The following is a 20,562-nucleotide window of genomic DNA, read 5'->3' on the forward strand; positions in this document are numbered from 1 at the left end:
CAGGTGAGGCTCAGGGGCAGCCCGCAGGCCGCGTGGACGTGGGGTGACACGGTGTGTTGGCCGTGGCGTCGTGGGGCCATGATGGGGAAAGTAGGTTACTTCACTGAATCGCTTATTTCTAGTTCTGCACCAGACTTGCACACAACACCACACGCCTGCGCTCACGCGCACACACGCGCACACACGCACACACGTGCAGGTAGTCAGAGGCGGGAAGGCCCGCACGTTTGCTACAACATTCTATTTCTGGAAGCCCACATCGCTTCTCATTTGACATTCTCTTAATCTTAGTCATTTGTATGCAGTGCTTAAGGAAAACAGAATGTTTAGGATGTGAAATGTCACAGCCAAGAGCCTGCTGCAACGGAGCCTGTCACAAGAGGCCCTGGAACCATCCGGAATTTAAAAGAGGCATTGCTAATTACGTCTGGCAGTTTAACCTTCCCGTGGAGTGCCCAGGGTAACCCCCAAGAAACTCTGCGGCAAAACCACGTCCTCCAGTGGGCGGCTGCATATGGCTTCCTCCAGCTCTTCAGAGACGCACAAAATCAACGGAAGACGCCTTTGCAAATGGCCCAAAAACAGAGCAAACAGTGAAGTGAAAGACTGGGGCAGAACGGGTCTGTCCCCGGGCGCTTTCCTGCGAATTCTGTGAAGCTGTGAGTGGAGCCAGTGCCAGGAGACTTGCCTCTTGCCTTTGCACCTGGGCGTGAACAGGCCAGGTAACGACCCGCAGACGCCAGCCTCCTGTCCCCGTCGCGGCTGCTCCCCTCAAGCCCCCTGCTTTGCCCCCTCGGTTTCGCCAGGTTTTAAGAGATGGTGATAAATGGGTCGAAGCAGTCCTGGGCGCCACCGTGATCTCCCCTGGCCGGTCACAAGACGCCGCGGGCACCAGCCACGCTGTAGCAGTAACGCACATTGGCTCAGCCTGGTTTTCCTGGACGTTACCCTGAGAGTTCGTTTTTAAGCTCTCTGACGAGGGACACCGGGAAGAGAGAGCGTCCTCGTTTGATCTAACGCTCTTAGAGAAGGTGTGATCTAACAAGCTGGGTCTGACTGTGAGTCAGGATTCAGACAAATGGGAAAACGAGTCAGGCGGGGTCTGATCTCAAGCGTAGACACGAAGAACCGCGGCCAAGACGGTCGTTCGAGTCAGAGCAGCGGACTGTGAGCTACAGACCGCGATGAAAACACCTGAAAAGCGCGCACCTGTTCTGAGCCGCGGACGGCTCGTGTTTCCCGCTTCTCTCCGTCGGCTTTGGGGATTCGTGCCTGGCTGTGCATTTGTCCTTTTCACCGAAGCGGCTTAATTTATTGTCGTAATTTCCCACAGTGTGTCCTTATCGATTTAATTTATGAAACATTGTGGCGGTGGCCCCTCTCGCGTTCCTGAGATGGGTAACTTGTGTTCTCCACCTCTTTGCTTGATCAGTTTACCCGAGCCTTATCATTGCATTGACCTTTCCAAAGAACAACTTTTACGGCCATTAATTTTCTCTGGCTGTGTTATTGATTTCTGATTTTACCTTTATTATTTCTTCCTTCTACTTACTTTCAGTTCAATTTACCTTTCCTTTACTGAGTCTTCAGGTGGAAGCTCGGCATTGATTCGAATCTTTTCTTTTTTCCTAATATAGGTATTTAAGGTTATAAAATTCCATCTAAGCACTGCTTTCTTGCAGACCATGAACTGCTCATTACCACTCATACAAAATGTTTTTCATGCCCTTTGTGAGTTCTTCATTGAAACAATGGTTATTTAGAAACACATCACTTCATTCTCAACTGTCTGGGGATTCTCTGATGCCTGTTTGTTCTCGATTTCTAACTTCAGTATTTTGCGGTCAGAGGACACACACTGTGTGATTTCAATCCATTTAAATGTGTTGGGACCTGTCGCCAGGTGTCTGTGTCCCCTCCTCCACGGAGCGTGCCTGTGGACGGGGCAGGGCTGAGGTCTGAGCTCTGGAGTGCCGGGTAGACAACACCGCCCGCCAAACACGGACCTGCCACGGGGCGCTGCTGACCCCACCACAGCGAGAATGGCGGGACCTTCACCTGCAATTCTCTATTTGTCTAGTCTCCTTTTGTCTCCATGAGTTCACAGCTTATGTCGCTATGTACTCAATTTAGTTAAATTCAGTCACTATTTATTCAAATATTTCTGCCCTTCCTCTTTTCCTGGTATTCTAATTACACACACGCCAGGCTTCTTGATGTTAACCCACAAGTCAGCAAGGAGCCGCTCTTTTCTTAGCCCTGGTTTTCTTCTTTCCTTGCTTCAGTCTGGGGACTTTCTGTTCGTCAGGTCAAGTTCACTTTCCTTCTGCAATTTCCATGTTGGGGTTTCGTTGGGATTCTGAGGTTTCTAGACCAGTATCTCCGTGCTGTTCTGGGAAGCCCTGCCCCTCACACATTTCCTCTGCTCCAACCCCTCTGAGCCCTGCTTGAGAAGCTTTGATTAAATACATCTCTCATTTCCTCAGTCACGCAATGAAACTTACCTACTCTGTATTTCCCTTTTTTCTCTCTCTGCTCGGGGCATATTTGGGGCCTATTTTATAATTTACTAGTTCTCTCTTTCGCTGTGTTAATTTTATATTAAACCCATCTATTGGGTTTTTTATATACATCAGTTTTTTAAATCTATCATTTCCAAAAGTTCTACTTAATTCTTGTACAAATTAGCTATGCCACTTGAAAAATTTTCCTGATCCCTGCAAATATTTCCAACCCTGTTCTTGTTATTTTATAATCCATGGTCAATGATTCCAGTTTCCGAGTCCTTTATGGACCTTCTTCTATGGACTTTGGCTGAACAGAGATGTGTGTCTCAAGGTTCATGAGACTGTATGACTGTGGGATCGAGGAAGGACATTTTCCCCGGGTCAGTTCAGAAGAACTCCATTAGAAAGAAGGGAGAGTCCTAGGGCACCTGGGTGGCTCAGTCGGTTGAGCATCTGACTTCGGCTAAGCTCATGATCTCACAGTTTGTGGGTTCGAGGCCCATGTCTGGCTCTGTGCTGACAGCTCAGACTCTGGAGCCTGCTTCGGACTCTGTGTCTTCCTCTGTCTCTGCCCCTCCCCTGCTCACTCTGTCTCTCTCTGTCTCTCTCTCAAGAATAAATAAAACATTTAAAAAAGTTAAAAAAAAAAAAAGAAGAATGAGTCCTGACTCTATTTTTAGGGTCTAAAATGACAATATCAATAGTCGTTAACATTTATGTTGCACTTTTAAATGTCTACAACCATTTAAAATGTTTAATGTCCACAAAATCTCCCCGTGAGTTAGATTCTACTCTCTCTTTCTTGGACAAAGACACCAAGATCTGGGTAAGATGACGTCTTGCTAGATTCCTGCAGGGAAAGTGACAGAGCAGAGAGCAGGGAGAGAGCAGGAAACTCAGATGCGGTTGAGGAAACCAGGAAAGCCAGGTGTCAGCAACAGCAGAGAGCTGAGCCGGCGACGACCCAGGGAACAGGTGTGGCCGCACCGGATCCGGCTGGGCCCGAGCCCCGTCCCGGCCCCGAGTGTTTGACCTCAACACTCAACACTCAGCTACCGTCGACCTCAAATTACAGTGTGCCGCGGCGTTTGAATGATACAAAAATACATCTTCGAGACACAAAATACTGTTTTCTGATCTCAATTTTTTTAATGCTTACAATTTGAGGAACTCCTACCTAAGCTGCTTTTTATCTCCTACTTCGATGTGAAACAAATGGAAATAGGTTTTTCGTGGGAGCCTCTATACGACAAATGCCAAACCTCAAACCTCTCTCTGGAAAACAAACCTCACGATCTCTATCATGGCATAGTCTCCCCTCCACACATGACAACACCACCCCGTCTTCACGGCTGGCCGCACACATCACCCTCTTGGCCGATAAGACCCCCCCCCCGCCCCGCCCTGCAGAGTGCCCGTCCCCCTGAGCAGCCAGGCACTCGGCGCCTGCTTGCCTGAGTCACTCAACAGATGGCACCAGAACGCCTTCCCCGGACACCGCGGTGACCGTCACTTCCCTGCTGGACTATTAGCACCGGGAGGGTGAATTCACATTCCTTTTTAGATGTTCTGCAGGATTTCTACGGCTACTCCCTTGTGAAGAAAGCAGATTTCAGATACAAACTAGCTCTTACTGAGCGTGGAGTGTGCGACAGGCCCTGGGCGACGAGCTTTGCGTATGTTATCTCAGCAAACCCTCACAACGCCGAAAGAGGTGGCATTTCAGGCTCAGAACTCGCCTCACGTAATGTCCTCCAGGCCAAGGAGAGCTAGGATTTTAATCCTGGTGAGCACAATCCCTAGCGCTAGGTCCCGATGACCCAGCGTGTGGTTTTAAAACAACGCGTTTCCGGGGCGCCTGGGTGGCGCAGTCGGTTAAGCGTCCGACTTCAGCCAGGTCACGATCTCGCGGTCCGCGAGTTCGAGCCCCGCGTCGGGCTCTGGGCTGATGGCTCAGAGCCTGGAGCCTGTTTCCGATTCTGTGTCTCCCTCTCTCTCTGCCCCTCCCCCGTTCATGCTCTGTCTCTCTCTGTCCCAAAAATAAATAAATGTTGAAAAAAAAAAAAAAAAAAAAAAACAACAACGCGTTTCCATGACGGTGGATGAACTAAGGAAAGTTATACTATTTCTCAGCAATAGGTCACGGTTCATCACTCGCCACCACCAGCGTGGGGCGTCCCTCCGACCCCCAGGGGGACCCAGCCATACTTTCTAGGATCAGCACCTTCTTAGTAAACAAAGCCCAATACATAACCATCAACAAGAAAAGGTCATCGGTCCCTCGGAGGCGCAGTCACAGGCCAGGCCCTCAGCTGGAGGCTCACCCTCGAGCAGCAGCACAGTGGTGAACAGGTGCAACACGGCGGCTCCTGTGGGCTCTTGGGGGGCAGTGAGCCGCCTGCCCTCTGGGTGACGGCACGTGGGAGGCTTGGAATCAGCCTGGTGGGAGTATTTACACCACAGCATTCAGCAAAAACGACCAATCACGCTTCGACCCAAAGTCGAAGTCAAAGTCCAATTGCTGGAGATTTACAGGCACACTACCGGGGTAGACTAAGAAAAATACCGTGCTCATTTGGGTGATCTCCTTCATAAATTGGGGAAAAAGATAACCAGAGGGAACATATTTGACAAGAGTTGAGAAATGGATAGGGCACCTGGGAGGCTCAGTCAGTTCAGCGTCTGACTCTTGATCCCAGCTCAGGTCTTGATTCCAGGGTCATGAGTCCAAGCCCCACGTTGGGCTCTGTGCTGGATGTGAAGCCTACTTTAAAAAAAATGGGGCGTCCGGGTGGCTCAGTCGGTTAGGCCTCCGACTTCGGCTCAGCTCACGATCGCGTGGTTTGTGGGTTCGAGCCCCAGGTCAGGCTCTGTGCTGACAGCTCGGAGCCTGGAGTCTGTTTCGGATTCTGTGTCTCCCTCTCCCTCTGCCCCTCCCCTGCTCGTGCTCTGTCTCTCTCTCTCTCTCTTTCTCTCTGTCTCTCTCAAAAATAAACATTAAACATTTTTTTTAGTCGATAAACGGAAGAGCGAGAAGAGTAAGCCTCCTAGAAAGCAGAGCTTCAACTCTCAATGGCAGGAACACGCCCTCGGCCCTAGACGCCTGTCAGCGCTTTAACGCTGGGATCCACACGGCTCCAGCAGGGCCACCCGGACCACCGACCTGGGACACGCGGGGCTGCCCCTGGGACAAGGAAGGCTGGGTGATACACGTGAACTGACACCACCAGCCTGTCGAGCTTTCGCTTTAAGAGAAGCTCGATGAATGGTATTCTCTGGCCGCCCTACCTTTTTCCAGCTTGCTGCTGGCTCCGGGAAACAGAAATTTCCTCCAGTTCGACCCGCGAGGTATCAGAGCCTGTCTGGGCAGTCGCTGGAGCTTTGGGGGCCGGTGCCAAAGGCTGTGCCTGGTACTTCAAGCATGAAATCAGGAAAATCTTCTAGCTCGGGTCCGTGACATTATTGGTCAACACTATAGAAGAATTCAAAGCCTCTCTATCTTTTCTAACCACACGGCCCACGCTTGGGCGGTTCATTGAATAATATGGCGACGAAATGCCTTAGCCTCTATCTCTCCGCACCAAACACAGAGCGCTCTCTTGGCGCTAGGACAAGGCTGCTGCGGAGCCAAATCTCACCCGAGAGGGGGAGCCCCAAAGTGCTGCAGGAGAGCCCGTGTCCACCCCACGCGTGCCTTTGCCCATCTGCTCTCCGTCTCTCGGGGATCAGAGAGGCCTATTGACCCCAGGAACCCTTATCCTACCACCCGGCTCATCACGCTAGTCCCAGAGGGAACACACTCGGGTAGGATGAAGTCCGGCTCTGTTTCCCGACTGGGGAGGAACGTGCTTTGTTCTCCAACAGTTGGGCAACAGAGGTGTTGTTTGGAAGAGAGCGCCCCAGCACAACACAGGAAGGCTCTCCAGACGGAGTGTCTCTTCCTCACGAACAAACGACGCCAACCCTCGCTCCTCCCGGAGGGCGCGACGTCACGATTAACTCCGCAAGTGACACCGGGTTTGGAAATACGGCAAAGTATGTCACGAACGTTTCAACTGCCACCCAGTCGAGACTTCATCGTCTCTGAGCAGATTCACCATCACGCGCAGGGCCCCTTTCCGTACAAATAAGCCCCCGGGGGGCGGACTAGAAGCACCGGGTGCCAGGCTGGTGGGAGGGTGGGGACAGCACCTGCGTGGGGGCCGCGCACGTAGGTGAGGAGTTGCGCTCAGTATTATCTATCGTCTGCGTCCCTTTCCTTCAGGAACAGCATGAAAAAATGACGCCGGTTGTCCTCATTCCCGTCTCCCGCTTCCTCTCGCGCTCTGAGCCCGCGGCGAGCTCTCCTTCGGGCTGTCAGGCACCACCCGAGATAACGCGACGTCAAGGTGGGCACCTACGTTCTTACCTGGTGAACTTCCCACGTGACTCTGTGTGCTGGGTCAAAGCCATCTCCGCTTCGAGATCGACGGAAGCAGGCTGAGGATTTCCACAGGCTGTCCGCTTCCCCGCTACGTGCACCTGTCCCCGCTGAGCCTGCGTGTTCCAGCCTCCGGCCACACCGACTCTGCCTGCTCAAGGTGAAGGCAGACACCTGGGGTTGGAGGGGAGGGAAAGGGAGCCCGCTCATCACTTTGTCAGGCTGAGACCGTCGCACGGCCAAAGCCTCCGTAGGACTCAATCCCTACCCTTAAACCTGAAGGCCGAGCGAGGGCCAAGGCACAGAGGCTCCCACGTGGATGGGGGAGGGGAGCCGTGCATCACCTAAGACGTGCAGAGGTCACCCCCAAAGACCCCTCTGTGAGGGTGACCGCCCTAAGTGTGTGTGACTTATTTCCCTCAGTGCAAACCTGGAACAGCTTCCTGGGAAACGCGATATACCTTCGGGTACATCTTGCTCAGGATTACTGTTTACGGTACGCACACCCACTCTTCTGCTAAAAGGAGAAATGTCCGTGCTGTTGCGGGAGCTCCAGGCCTCAGGAGGGACCGGCAGAGTCACGTCCCGGGTGTGAGGCCAGCGCCCCGAGCGGGCTTTTCCTTTCTTCTACAAAGTCTCTTCTAACTGTTCACCCATGCTTCCACAGAACTCCACATCAAAAATAACACAAATTTTAAATACAATGTGGCACTCCAGATTAGATGCTGGAGCCAAAAACGGGGGAAAAAAGATACTCTGGAAAAACTGGCAAGATCAGAACAAAGAGGAGATCAGTTAGCGGATGTCCCAAGGCCGGTTCCCTAGTGGTGATAAGTGTGTACGGGGCCCTGAGAGAAGAGGCACGAGAAGTCTGTTCTTTTTCAAAGTTTTCTGTATATCTAAGACTATTCCAAAATAAAAGTTTACTTTAAAAAAAGGCAACCTAACCTGAAAGGTCAATGTAACTACTTTATTACTTATTTCCATAAAGGATTACGACATCAACGCGGTACTTCCCCTGAACAGATGGCTGTGTAAGTCTTCTGGCTTCAGTAAGCTTTGTACGAATTTATTTAATACAATTAATTATAATATAGAGCATCTTTTAAATAAATTCACACAAAACCAACTTCTCAGCTAATTGGCTACCTGAACACAGGAACCTAATCACCACCATGTACTAATTGAAAATACAGTATTAAATACACACACACACACACACACACACACGTTAAAATCCAACAAGTGAAACAACCAGGAAATGGTACTCAGGAAAGTTGCTAAGTATGTTGACCCAGATTTAAGGAAGTTACTAACACCTTCCAGAATGTTCCTCCTTGAAAAGCCAGCATATGTTGGCTAGATCCTTAGGACATTTCCATCCGTGAGGACAAGACCCATGGACAGGTGACGGGGCGTAATTCACCAGGCCAGCACACGGGAAAGCAGCTGAGCACAGAGGGCCAGGCGGGGACAGGATGTACAGGACAGGGGTTCTGACATGGCGGGAGAGGGCAGCTCCAGAAAGGAAGGGGGGAACAGGTGCACCCCGGAGAGCTGGCCTTCGCTCACCTGCAGAACGCTGTTCACCTGCAGAACGTGCCCGTGGCCTCGGCTCCCGTGCACGCTTGTTGGGCCGCACGAGGATCATCCAGCCTGAGCACAGCCAGTCCTCCTCAAGAGGGGCCACGGGAAAAGAGACACCGTCCTGCACTGTGTCCCAAAGGTAGCAATGAAGAAACTAGTGTGTGCTGGGGCGGGGCGGGCACTGTTCACAAGAACACACATGTGTCTCTGACAGGATCCTGCAATGTGACGATCCGGACACAGAACTCAAGATGCAGAATCAGAACATGTTTTTGGAAAAGAACGCCGTAAGAATCAGAGTCCCTTTCAGGCGGCTTCCACTCTTTGCTTACACATTTTGAGAAAACCAACTGCAAAACAGATAGATGCCCAGGGCCCTCCTTCAGGACAGGGCCCCCATGTCAGGGGCAACAGGAGGGACAGAGTCAGGCAGCCTCGGACCACTGTAGTTTTTTCAAACTGCAGGAAAACAGGAGACGGAATTCTGTGAAGTGAGGAGTGCTGGGCGTGCCTCCTTCCAGAAGTTGAGGAAGATCAGTTTCACACAAAACATAAGCAGCAGAGGATCAAGGTGAAATCAGTATGAAAATACCGAGTCATCACATGACAAAGGACACAGAACACAACAGCGTCCCTAGAGATGGTGAAGACACGCGTGAAGACGTGCCCACACCACAAACATAAACTATGACCTCCCGACTCCAAAACCAAGCAAATGCCACAGATGAACGTTATGCCACGTGGGGACGAGAGCGTTCAAAAGCAGACAATGCAGAAATGAGCTCATATTGCCGAGGATGTAAGAAATAAGGGAAAACATCCCAGAAGCGAGGAATGAGCTAAAATACAAGGAACACAAAAATGAGTGAGTAAAATAATGACAAGACAATTCACATTGGAAGGGGGAGCGTTTTCATAATAAAAATAGGTGAGGAGATGGAGAGAAATTGAAAGAAATAGAAAGAGGAATAAGGAAGGCAAAGACAACCCCACACGGGACAGCAGGTGCCAAAAACCAAGCAAGGGGAGGGCTAGGGGTCGTTGGCCACAGAGCCGGGCCCTCCTGGCCTACGGTGACTATGCCCTGGAGACCCAGGGATCCTTGCGGGGGCTACGGTTAGCCAAACTGCCTTGCGTATTTGGAAGTTGCCAAGAGTCCTCTCCACACACACACACACACACACACACACACACACACACACACTCACAGTGGCTATGTGGGTGGGTGGATGGTAGGCAACCTTACTATGGTCACCAGTTTGCAATACCGTCATCTGTGACTTGCTTAATGTTACTTGTCAACCACGGCCCAATAAATTCAGGCAGGGAGAGGGCACCAAATGCAAAGAATACTGCGTCCAACAAAGATTTCCCCAAATACCTTTTTTAAAGATTGGAAACATCACACAGCAACCACCTGGCTACGGCCTTTGGCAGGGCTCCCCCAACGACGTCCTCGCTCCCCTGGGCCACCCTCAGCTTCTTAGCTGAAGCTCTGACCGTCCAGCCACCCCAGGCCCCTCCAGATGGGCAGTGTCTCCCCTACAATGGCTGTGGCTCCTGTCTTCTTGGGCAGATGGGTGTCCTGTCGCCAGCCCGCAGGGTCCACAGTCCAGCCCGCAGGGCTCTGACCTGAGAGGCAGCTGTGGGACACACACTGCCCAGCGGACACCTGCCCAGGACTGCCTCGCTCACAGGGACCCGCAATCCCCTGTGGGGAGCAAAGGGCTGTGAGCCCCACTCTGCTTCCCCGGGACTGACCCTGACCCCTGAACCCCGGGGAACCCCCCCCACCAGACCACCCCCCCCCCACGACCCCACGTCCCCAGGACTGACCCTGACCCCTGACTCCAGGCGGACGCCCTGGACCGCAGGTCCGTTCTCCCCGCACGCGCTCTCTGACCTCACGCTCCCCCACCCTGGGGTCCCGTCTTTGCTGGAAACGACACCCCCAAAGTGGGGCTGTGCGGGTGGCCTGGTTCCAAGGGCAACGGCGACACCGCTGGGCTGACTCGAGGAGCGCACCCGGGGGGACAGGGGCGGCACGGGGGCGGGACTGTGCGGGGAGGAGGAGCCCGCGGAGGCGCAGGGTGGGGGGTGGGGGTCGGCGCAGGGCCATTGCGCAGCCGCGGAAGGGCGGTGCGGGGCGGGGGCGAAGGGGTCGCGGGGGAGGGGCGGGGTCTCCGAAGGTCTTAAGGAAGGTGAGGGCGCGGGGAGGGGAAGGGCCCTTCTCCGCCCCTCCCGGGGTCTGGGCAGCTGCTCCGGGATTCCTCCTTCCTCCGGGTCACCCGCTGCGCCCCTTCCCACCCCCCACTCCGTCCTGGAAAGGCCGGGAGCTGGCTCCCTTCTAGGAGGTGGCTCAGCAAGGCCTGACCTGGGGGCGCGGGGTCAGTGCCTGGCTGAGCAGAAGCCCCTCCAGCCCAGCCCCGCCCCTTCCAAAGGCTCCGGGCACAAGGCACCTGTCACCCCAGGTCCCTAGGGCAGCCCCTGGCCCGGGACGCAGGGTCCCTCACCTCCTCTCGGAGGCCTTTGGGGCCTCTCCCCCTTGGGGGTGAAGAGATCCTGACTCCCTGAATCCTGCCTCGGGTACCTCCCTCCAGGCACCTGGCCCTGAGCTGCCCCCTGGGGTCCTTGGATCCTAATGTAAAGGCAGCTCCGGAGAGCCCCCTGCCCAACCTCGCAGCTCCTCTCCCACTGACCTAATCTGCTCCGGAACCCCCTGAGGAGGCGCTCTGGGAACCCCAGGTGCAAACAGTTCCCCAGTTGCTCCTGAAGGGAAGGAATTACAGGTGAATACTTGGTTTCCTGAATCATGTTCTGAGATTTCAACCACCAAGGATTTTACGACTATTTTTGGTAAATTACGCTATTTTTGGTAAATTACCCTATTTGGGGTAAATTTTTAGAAGTCCCCTATTCTCTCCCAGCAACTATTGCTGCTATTCATTTGCACACTACTGTGTAGGGACATTTTGTGTCTGTGGCCCCGACCCTCACGGCGATCCTGAGAAAGCTCTGCTGTGACAAGGGTGGAGGCGGAAGCTCGTGGAGACCTAGCGTCTTTTCACAGCCGCGCGGCAGCCAAGTTGCAGAATGCAGATTCGAACCCAGGCCTACTTTGTTCAGAAGTCTGCTTTGAGGGGCGCCTGGGTGGCGCAGTCGGTTAAGCGTCCGACTTCAGCCAGGTCACGATCTCGTGGTCCGTGAGTTCGAGCCCCGCGTGGGGCTCTGGGCTGATGGCTCAGAGCCTGGAGCCTGTTTCCGATCCTGTGTCTCCCTCTCTCTCTGCCCCTCCCCCGTTCATGCTGTCTCTCTCTGTCCCAAAAATAAAAATAAAAACGTGGAAAAAAAAAATTAAAAAAAAAAAAAGAAGTCTGCTTTGATTCACCACACCCAGCCGCCCGTCACCATATGTCCCGGAGAGTGTTGGCAACTCAAAAGACAGACCTCCCGTCTCTGCATCACAAAACGGTTAAGATGCGGGAATCTGTTACTGCAGCACAAGGAGTGAGTGGAGGTCAGGCAGGACCTGGAGGTCAATTCTCTACCGACACCGCAGTTCAAAGCTTCTGGAAAGCAGAAGGGCCCAGCTCCCGCTCCAAGTAAAATGCTACCTTTGACTGGAGACACCGCATTCCAGGTGTGCCACGCAAAATGCAGTGACGGGTACCAAGGAAGCCAACAGAAGATTCAGTGCATCTGTGAAGCAGAAAAGCCGTGAGGAAGTAACCACTGGCATCTTTAGGGAGAGTCCAAAGAGCTCTTTGACTGGGGATGTCATCTATTCAACTCAAATTTTTCCTCTTTACAGATAAATAAACAAAATCGGACCTTATAATGAAAAGAAAATTGCCAGCAGAGAGGGGAATTGAGTGATCTATAAATTAGACTGTGATTTATATTTCACTGACACAAACTATCCATCAGCTGAATGACTTTTAAATCAATGCTATAACGCGTAAAATGGCACAGCTTCAATATCGGTCCCCAACTTCATAAATCAAAGGAGCAAGATGGGATCAGATGGTGACCACCCTTGTCAACCACTCAAATCATAAATTACATTCTCAGACGGCTCCTGCTGTGGTCGAGGGTGGCATCTTCGAGCACGGGAAGCCACGGAGGCAGGCGAGCCCTTCTTGTCACCACGGCCACCACGCTTGTTCTCCGGGGAAGCCCGCAGCCCCAACACGCCTTCTGCCTGGCCGGGGACGTCAACGGAAGGCCGTGGCAGGAAATGGATTTCCATCATGCTATTGAGAATGGGAAAGGTAGATTTGGTTACTGTACCCCCTGAAGATGTTGATTTGGAGCTGCTGGCCAGGCTGGCCACTTGCTGTGTCCATTGAGTCCAGAAGTCTGGGTCAGTGGACCTGGCCTACAGCTCGGCACCGTTGGCCAAGTCACCCAACCTGTCCAAGCCACAAGTTCCTCGTCATCAGAGAGGGCTGGTGATTTGTGTCTTACAAACAGGTGAGAATAAAATGGAATAAAAGTAGACAGGTGCTCAGGATGGCGCTTTGCATGTTACTGCCCTCGGCTCAATAATAATGCGCACCTGTACCCACGGGGGGGCCGGCGAGGGGGCGCAGAAGCAGAGACTCCCATGATTCCCACACACATCCACTCGGCTCAGTAATAATGTACACCTGTACCCGGGGGAGGGGGGAGAGGCAGAGACAGAAAGAGGGAGAGAAGGGACTTGCTCGATGAGCGTTTTGTGTTGTTTTCCTCGAACACAAATTGAATTCTGAGAAATATTTTTGTTGAATTTTTTTGCACTAGTAAGATGATCATAAGGTATTCCCTTTATTTGGTCAAGTTGGTGAGTTATATTGATTAATGGCATAAACCCTACTTTGGTTCCAACATGCTGTCATTTCTATATTTTGCTATAATTGGATTTGCAATAATTGTTCAGAATTTGGGGCCTATGTCCGTGAGTGAAATTGGTTTCTGATTCTCGCTTCTGATAATGTTCTTAGCAACTTGATACCAGAGTGGCACTACCTTCATCGTACAATTTAGGAAGTGCTCTGGATCCTTAGCTCTCCAAAGGCACGTGCGTAAGATCGGCATCCTGTATTTATTAGATATTTGGAAGAAATCACTAAAGTCAGTTGGCCTTACATTCTCCGGGTGTACAATATTAAGTTGCATATTTTATTAACAGATTAGAACTATTCATGTTTCCTATTTGTCCTCATGCAAGTCCTGACAGTTTGTGTTTTTCAAGATATTTTTTCCTTTCATCTCTACTCTATAGAATGTATTGACATAAAATTGTCAGTAATATCTTACTATCTTTTTAACGACTAAATCTATTGCACTGTTCCCTTTTTCATTCTTACTCATGGTGTTTCGTGTTTCCTCTCCATTTATTTTGTTTTCAGTGGCCGTGTTAGTGTTAGTAATTTTATTAATATGTGTAAAGAGGTAATTTTCAGGTTTGTTAAGTTTTTCTGTTGTGTAAATATTTTAAAATTTCATTGATTTTTCCTTTGGTCTCCATTATATCCTTTCTTTTGCTCTCTATGGATTTATTATCTTATCCTTTTCCTAGTTTCCTGAGATGGAAGTTTATACTGTTGAATATCTACTCTTCTTTTTTTTCCAAGATACGCATTTGGAGCTAGGAATTTCTTAGCTGTTCTCCACAGGTTTTTTATGTCTTATTTCTGTTATCATTCTGTTCAAAATGCTTTCTAATATTTTTACTTTGTTATTAACTTCATTATTCATTATATTAATCACTTTATTATTAATAATAATGAAATATTTAGAAGTATGTGGCTTAATTTCCACATTTTAGGGAATTTTTAATTATCTCTGAGTTTTTACTCTACTTTAATTCCAGATGGTCAGAGAATAAACTCTGGTATATTTTCAGTTACTTGAATATGGTCTGTTTCAATAAATGTTTCTTTTGGACTTAAAAAGAACGTGTGCTCTGCAGTGGTTAAGGGCAATGTTCTACATAAGTCAGTTGGGCCAACTTAGTTCATTATGCTGTTGAGATCTTCTCTAATTTTAGTGAGTTTTTGTCTCTTTGTTACTGAGAAGTGTGTTAAAATCTCCAAAGTGATTGTGATTTGCCTCTTTTCCTTTTAGTCCTGTCAGCTTCAGCTTTCTCTATTTTGATGTTGTATTATTAGGTGCATACAAGTTTAAGATCATTGTGTCTTTGTATAGAATTGACTTTTTTACCATAGTGAAATATTCCTTTTCATAGCTATAATACTTCCAACCTTAAAATCTATTGATTTAGCTACAACAGCTCTTTTTCATCAAGTGCTTGCAAGGCGTGTCTGAAAGTACTCATGTTCCCTGACAAGCACGAGATAAAACGAAACGGCTGGTTTTGAAACATGTTGCCAGGATCCCAGACAGTGGGTGCCTGGCTCTGTCAGCTTGTGTTCAAGCCCCGAGAGGAGCAGGGTGATAGGATTCACAGCCAGGCCAGCCCCACCTGCTCTACTGGGACTGATTAGAATCGGGAACAGTGTTCTGGCATGGGGATAGTGGCTTTGGGGAAAGTCTGAGGCCTGGGAACCACAGGCTGATTCTTATCTAATGTGTGGTCATTTCTTTCCAGTTTGTCCAGGAATGTCTGGGGTTCCTGAGGCACGGGACTCTCAGTGCTAAAACCAGGGCATTGCAGGAAAACCAACGTGAGTTGGCCGTCCTGCCTCTCAGCCCTGCTTGGATGGCCTTGCCCCTCCTGTCAGGCTGCACTGGGCTTCCTACAGTCATGGCCACTGGCCTACCCGGAGCGGATTTCTCCGCCCAGCATGCCCCATCTGGGTGGTATAGACGCACGTACGTGTGTTTGCTCGTTCACAGGCCCTTCCACACTGAGAGGGGAGCGGTGGTGTTTCCCTTCTGGAAGAGCTGAGCCAAGAGGCGGCCCCGTGGGCACCCACCTTGGAAGCCCCTGGGTGCCCCGCTGGAGGGAGCAGGGCTGGCCGTGGTGCAGGCTGGGGGGCAGGGGACCGCAGGTGCGCCCCTGTCTCCGGACCGGAAGGCACCGCTGGACGAAGACATTCCCTGTTTGTTGCCCGCTCTTCCTCAGACTCTGGCCCCAGCCGCCAGTGCCGCTTCATCAGGCTCTGCGGAAGCCCCCCTGGGAGCAGCGCACAGGAGCCTGGGTGTCCCTGCTGCAGGCCCCGCCTGCTTCTGGCACCCCGTGAACTTTGGCTGGGAGGCATCAAGAAAAGCTCGCGCACACGTTGTGAGTCTTGCACGCCTCCTGCTGCCTTCTCCCTGATCTAAAAACTCCCACGAGGCCGACAGGGCAGAAACCGCGCCTCTGAGTGTCTCCGGAGCCACAGGGACTCTCCGGGGCAGAAGGGACGCCCCTGCCGGCGCCTCCCTGGCCGTCCCCGGGCTCGGGGCCCAGCGGCCGCCGCGACAGCCCAGCCGGCTCTATGCCGAGCTCCGCACAGACGCGGCGCCACGCGGCCCGTGGAGGGCGGGTCCTGTCTCTGCTCGGGCGCTGGCAGGCGTGGTCGGGTTAGTCGCCAGACAAGTGTTTTCTGCCACGAGCATTCCGAAGTGGTTCCAGCGAAGGTGGCAGAGAAGGTGGGAGGTTAAGGGGAAACGGTGGCAGCCGAAAGCCACGGGTCGGGTCAGCGCGTGTCCCCGAACAACCGCGGCCGCTTCCCAGGGCAGGCGAGTCCGTTGCGGCGAAGGGGCCAGAGGTGTGCGGCCGACGCGCGATGGCAGGACAAAGCCGCGGCCGAGTGTGAGGAGCCCCGCGGCGGCTGTGAGCGGTGCGGGGACGTTTCCCCGCGGGGGCCGCGCCCGCCCACACAGCGATCCGGGCGGCGGGACACGCCTGTGCCCTCGCATGGCACGCGTCTGCGGCCCTATCTCAAGAATGGAAGTAAGAACTGAGAGCCCTCAATGCTGCTCCCGGAAGCCGGAGGCAGGCAGGGACTCGGTCCGGATCAGAGCAAAGTGGTGGCCTCGGTGACACAGCAGCCCCAGAGCCGACCCGATCGGAGCAGCGGGCACCCGAGGCGAAGGGCACCTGACCTACATTCCATCATTTCGGCCGGGTCATTGAAAACGTCGCTCGCCGGCTGTGGCTTCCCAAAGTCCGTCAGGAGTAGAGCACCGTCGTGGAGGCGGGCGACCACGCTCCATCCAGTCCCTGTTCCAATCCCTGCGGCATCGCGCCGGCTCCGCCTGGGGCCTGCAGCACGGGGGCCCCCAGGCGCTGCCTGCGCAAACCCTGCACACTCGCAGAGGCCGCGAGCTCAGCGTCCCCGTCGCGTCCAGACAGCGGGGAGGGGAGGCTTGGCGGGGAAGAGACACCTCTGTGTCTGGCCCCAGAGGGAGAATGGGGAACACCGCCGTGCCCACAGTTGGGCAGGGCCCCCCACCTCAATCAGGGTCCCCCCACCTTGAGCATGGGTCCCCCACCTCAGGCAGGGCCCCCATTTCAGACAGCGTCCCCCCCACCTTGGGCATGGGTCCTTCCACTTCAGGCAGGGCCCCCCACCTCAATCAGGGTCCCCCCACCTCGGGCATGGGTCCCCCCCACTATGGGCAGGGCTCCCCACCTCAATCAGGGTCCCCCCACCTTGAGCATAGGTCCCCCACCTTGAGCATGGGTCCCCAGTTCAGACAGCGTCCCCCCCACCTTGGGCATGGGTCCCTCCACTTCAGGCAGGGCCCCCCACCTCAATCAGGGTCCCCCCACCTTGAGCATGGGTCCCCCACCTCAGGCAGGGCCCCCAGTTCAGACAGCATCCCCCCCACCTTGGGCATGGGTCCCTCCACTTCAGGCAGGGCCCCCCCACCTCAATCAGGGTCCCCCCACCTCGGGCATGGGTCCCTCCACTTCAGGCAAGGCCCCCCACCTCAATCAGGGTCCCCCCACCTCGGGCATGGGTCCCCCACCTCAGGCAGGACCCCCCCACTTCAGACAGGGTCCCCCCCCACCTTGGGCATGGGTCCCTCCACCTCAGGCGGCAGGGCCCCTCCACTTCAGACAGGGTCCCCCCCACCTTGGGCATGGGTCCCTCCACTTCAGGCAAGGCCCCCCACCTCAATCAGGGTCCCCCCACCTCGGGCATGGGTCCCCCACCTCAGGCAGGGCCCCCCCACTTCAGACAGGGTCCCCCCCACCTTGGGCATGGGTCCCTCCACTTCAGGCAAGGCCCCCCACCTCAATCAGGGTCCCCCCACCTCGGGCATGGGTCCCGCCCACTATGGGCAGGGCCCCCCACCTCAATCAGGGTCCCCCCCACCTCGGGCATGCGTCCCCCACCTCAGGCAGGGCCCCCCCACTTCAGACAGGGTCCCCCCCACCTTGGGCATGGGTCCCTCCACTTCAGGTAGGGCCCCCCCACTTCAGACAGGGTCCCCCCACCTCAGGCAGGGCCCCTCACCTCAATCAAGGTCCCCCCACCTCGGGCATGGGTCCCCCCCACTATGGGCAGGGCCCCCCACCTCAATCAGGGTCCCCCCACCTTGGGCATGGGTCCCCCACCTCGGGCAGGGCCCCCCCCACTTCAGACAGGGTCCCCCCCCACCTTGGGCATGGGTCCCTCCACCTCAGGCAGGGCCCCCCCACTTCAGACAGGGTCCCCCCCCACCTTGGGCATGGGTCCCTCCACTTCAGGCAGGGCCCCCCACCTCAATCAGGGTCCCCTCACCTCGGGCATGGATCCCCCCACTTCGGGCAGGGCACCCCGCCTCGGGCAGGGACCGCTCACAGCCCCCACCCTTCCCAGGGCTCCTGTCCTATCTGCGTGCACGCATTTCAGAACCACGGTGCTCGTGAAGATTCAAGTCTGTTTCTGTGTCATCCGGTGGCATCTAAGGAGAGCAGGGTGGGTGGCTCGGGATCCTGCCAGGGCCCCTGAAATCACCACGGGGTCTCACCTGTGTCTTTGGGGAAGCTTGAAGGTCAAGACCCTTCGTGCTGGGCCTGGACTCTGGGCTGCTCACTGGGGGCCGGTGAGCTGCCCGTGGGGCTGTCTGGATGAGGTGGGGACAGAGAGCGGCCGTCCCAAAGCATGAAATAAGGCAGAGTGGGGGGCATCTGTCTCAATGCCCAACGTGAGCATAAAGGGAGAGCCACACTTCCCTCAGCCTTGGAGCTGAGGCCCCACAGTGGTTCCAGTTGGGTGTCGGGCCCTGAGGCCACAGGCGTGTGCAGGGACCACCATGGGGCCGTGTGGGCATCAGGCAGCTGGGCCTTCACGGTGGCTCCTTGGCCATCTGTTTCCCCGATGAGAAGGTGGGGGCCTTGAGAAGGGGGACACAGGACAGGGAGGGCTGCTGGGAACTCGGGGCAGGATGACATATGACAAACCCAGCCCTCATCCCCACGGCGCGTCAGTGAGGAGGGGCTCCACCTGTGGCGTGCACTTGCTTATTGATTGACTTTTTCCGAGCACGCACAGCCCTTCTGTGACTTTGAAAGGAGGTTTTATAATGATTTTTAAGTTTATTTATCTTGAGAGAGAGAGCGTGAGCAGGGGAGGGGCAGAGAGAGACAGACAGACAGACAGACAGAGAGGATCCCAAGCAGGCTCCACACTGTACTCAGAGCCCAGCGTGGGGCTCGATCCCACAAACCGCAAGATCGCGACCTGAGCCGAAACCAGGAGTCAGACACTCAACCGACCGAGGGGGCACCCGGTGCCCCTAAAAGGACGTTCTAAACGTTCTGGACAAAGCAGTGCCACACCGTGCTCACAGTGCTTTGGGGTAAAAGTCACGTGATGCTGAGGGGTACCTGGCCACCTCGGCACAGTCCGCCAGGGACTGAATTTACAAAATTCTGCTCCTGCCAGAAATGTCTACGACTCTCCATCCAGGGGTTCCCTGGCTGCTCAGGCAGCCCACCGAGGGCAAGGGGACGAGCCCCCTAAGCTGGGGTGGCCTCGCTGAGGGCTGGACACGAGCCCCCTGACCAGGAGTGGCCTCACCAAGGGCTGGAGATGAGCCCCCTGACCTGAGGTGTCCTCGTCAAGGGCTGGGGATGAGCCCCCTGACCTGCGGTGGCCCCACTGTGGGCTGGAGACAAGCCCCCTGACCTGAGGTGGCCCCACTATGGCCTGGAGACGAGCCCCCTGACCTGGGGTGGCCTCGCCAAGGGCTGCCCACCAGTCCCGTCCCACGGAGGGTGCCCCGGGCGACAAGGGGCCCACCGCGCAGGAACGAGGGGTAAGCACGCCTCCCCTGGCGCCTGGAGCAGGGCTGTGCCCACAGAGCCCGATGAGCAAGCCGCCGTGGAACAGGATTAGGCAGTGGAAGGGGACCTTCTCCCCGACCAGCTCCATAGGGGCCGGAAGGGAGGGGCCGCAGGGACAGGGAGGGCAGATGGACACCATGTGGGTGGCCCCAAAAGGCTACGCTTCGCCCCTGCCCTCTCTGCAGGAGGCCACACCAAAACCAAAGGAGCAACAGGGCGAAACCCAGCCCTGCTTCCTCAGCCGCCGAACCTTTCATGCTCCGAGGTCGGGGCCTGGGATTTCCCGCTGCGGTGGGTCCCGTGTCCCCTTATTCCTGCTCTTCCCTACGTCTCCCAGACCCCTCGGGTGCTGGTGGCCCCCCCACCTCGGCCCCCTTCACTGCCCACTTGGTCCCCTAAAGAGCCCGCAGGAGGCAGGTGCCTTGGCCGTTGGGCGCAGGGTTGCTGGATCCACGGAGGGATCACCGATCATTTAACCGCAAGATGCGAAGATTCAAGAAGACGTCATCAGCCCTACTGTGTCCCCGCAAAATTCATACGTTGACTCTCTAGCCCCCGGCACCTCAGAACGGGCTCTATTTGGAGACAGTCCTTAAAGAGGTGATTAAGGCAAAACGAGGTCGCTAGGGCAGCCCTGATCCCACAGGACGGGTGTCCTTGTAGGAGAGGCGGTCAGGACACAAGGGCAGGAGCCAGTCTATGCCCCCAGGAGAGGAGCCTCAGGAACCAGCCTGCCCACCCTCCCCCCCCCCCCCCCCCGCCAAGCCTGCCTCTGGACATCCCACCCAGGGACCACGGGACCACCGGGTGAAAGACAATGACTTCCTACTGTTGAG

General features: G+C 54.6%; 1 protein-coding gene across 1 annotated transcript in view; it reads right to left on the reverse strand.

Annotated features, from left to right (window-relative positions):
* The window catches only part of LOC123583899, a 39,675-nt gene extending 26,815 nt beyond the window's left edge, over positions 1 to 12,860 (reverse strand). The window contains exons 1-3 of the mRNA XM_045451119.1: positions 12,805 to 12,860; positions 10,351 to 10,705; positions 6,916 to 7,101 (exon numbers count right to left, since the gene is read on the reverse strand). Coding sequence (XP_045307075.1) covers positions 6,916 to 7,101; positions 10,351 to 10,705; positions 12,805 to 12,860 — 597 coding nt within the window. The remainder of the gene's footprint in view (positions 1 to 6,915; positions 7,102 to 10,350; positions 10,706 to 12,804) is intronic.
* Between the last annotated feature and the right edge of the window lie 7,702 nt (positions 12,861 to 20,562).

Source organism: Leopardus geoffroyi, chromosome A1, assembly GCF_018350155.1.
Source record: "Leopardus geoffroyi isolate Oge1 chromosome A1, O.geoffroyi_Oge1_pat1.0, whole genome shotgun sequence".
Classification (NCBI taxonomy): domain Eukaryota; kingdom Metazoa; phylum Chordata; class Mammalia; order Carnivora; family Felidae; genus Leopardus; species Leopardus geoffroyi.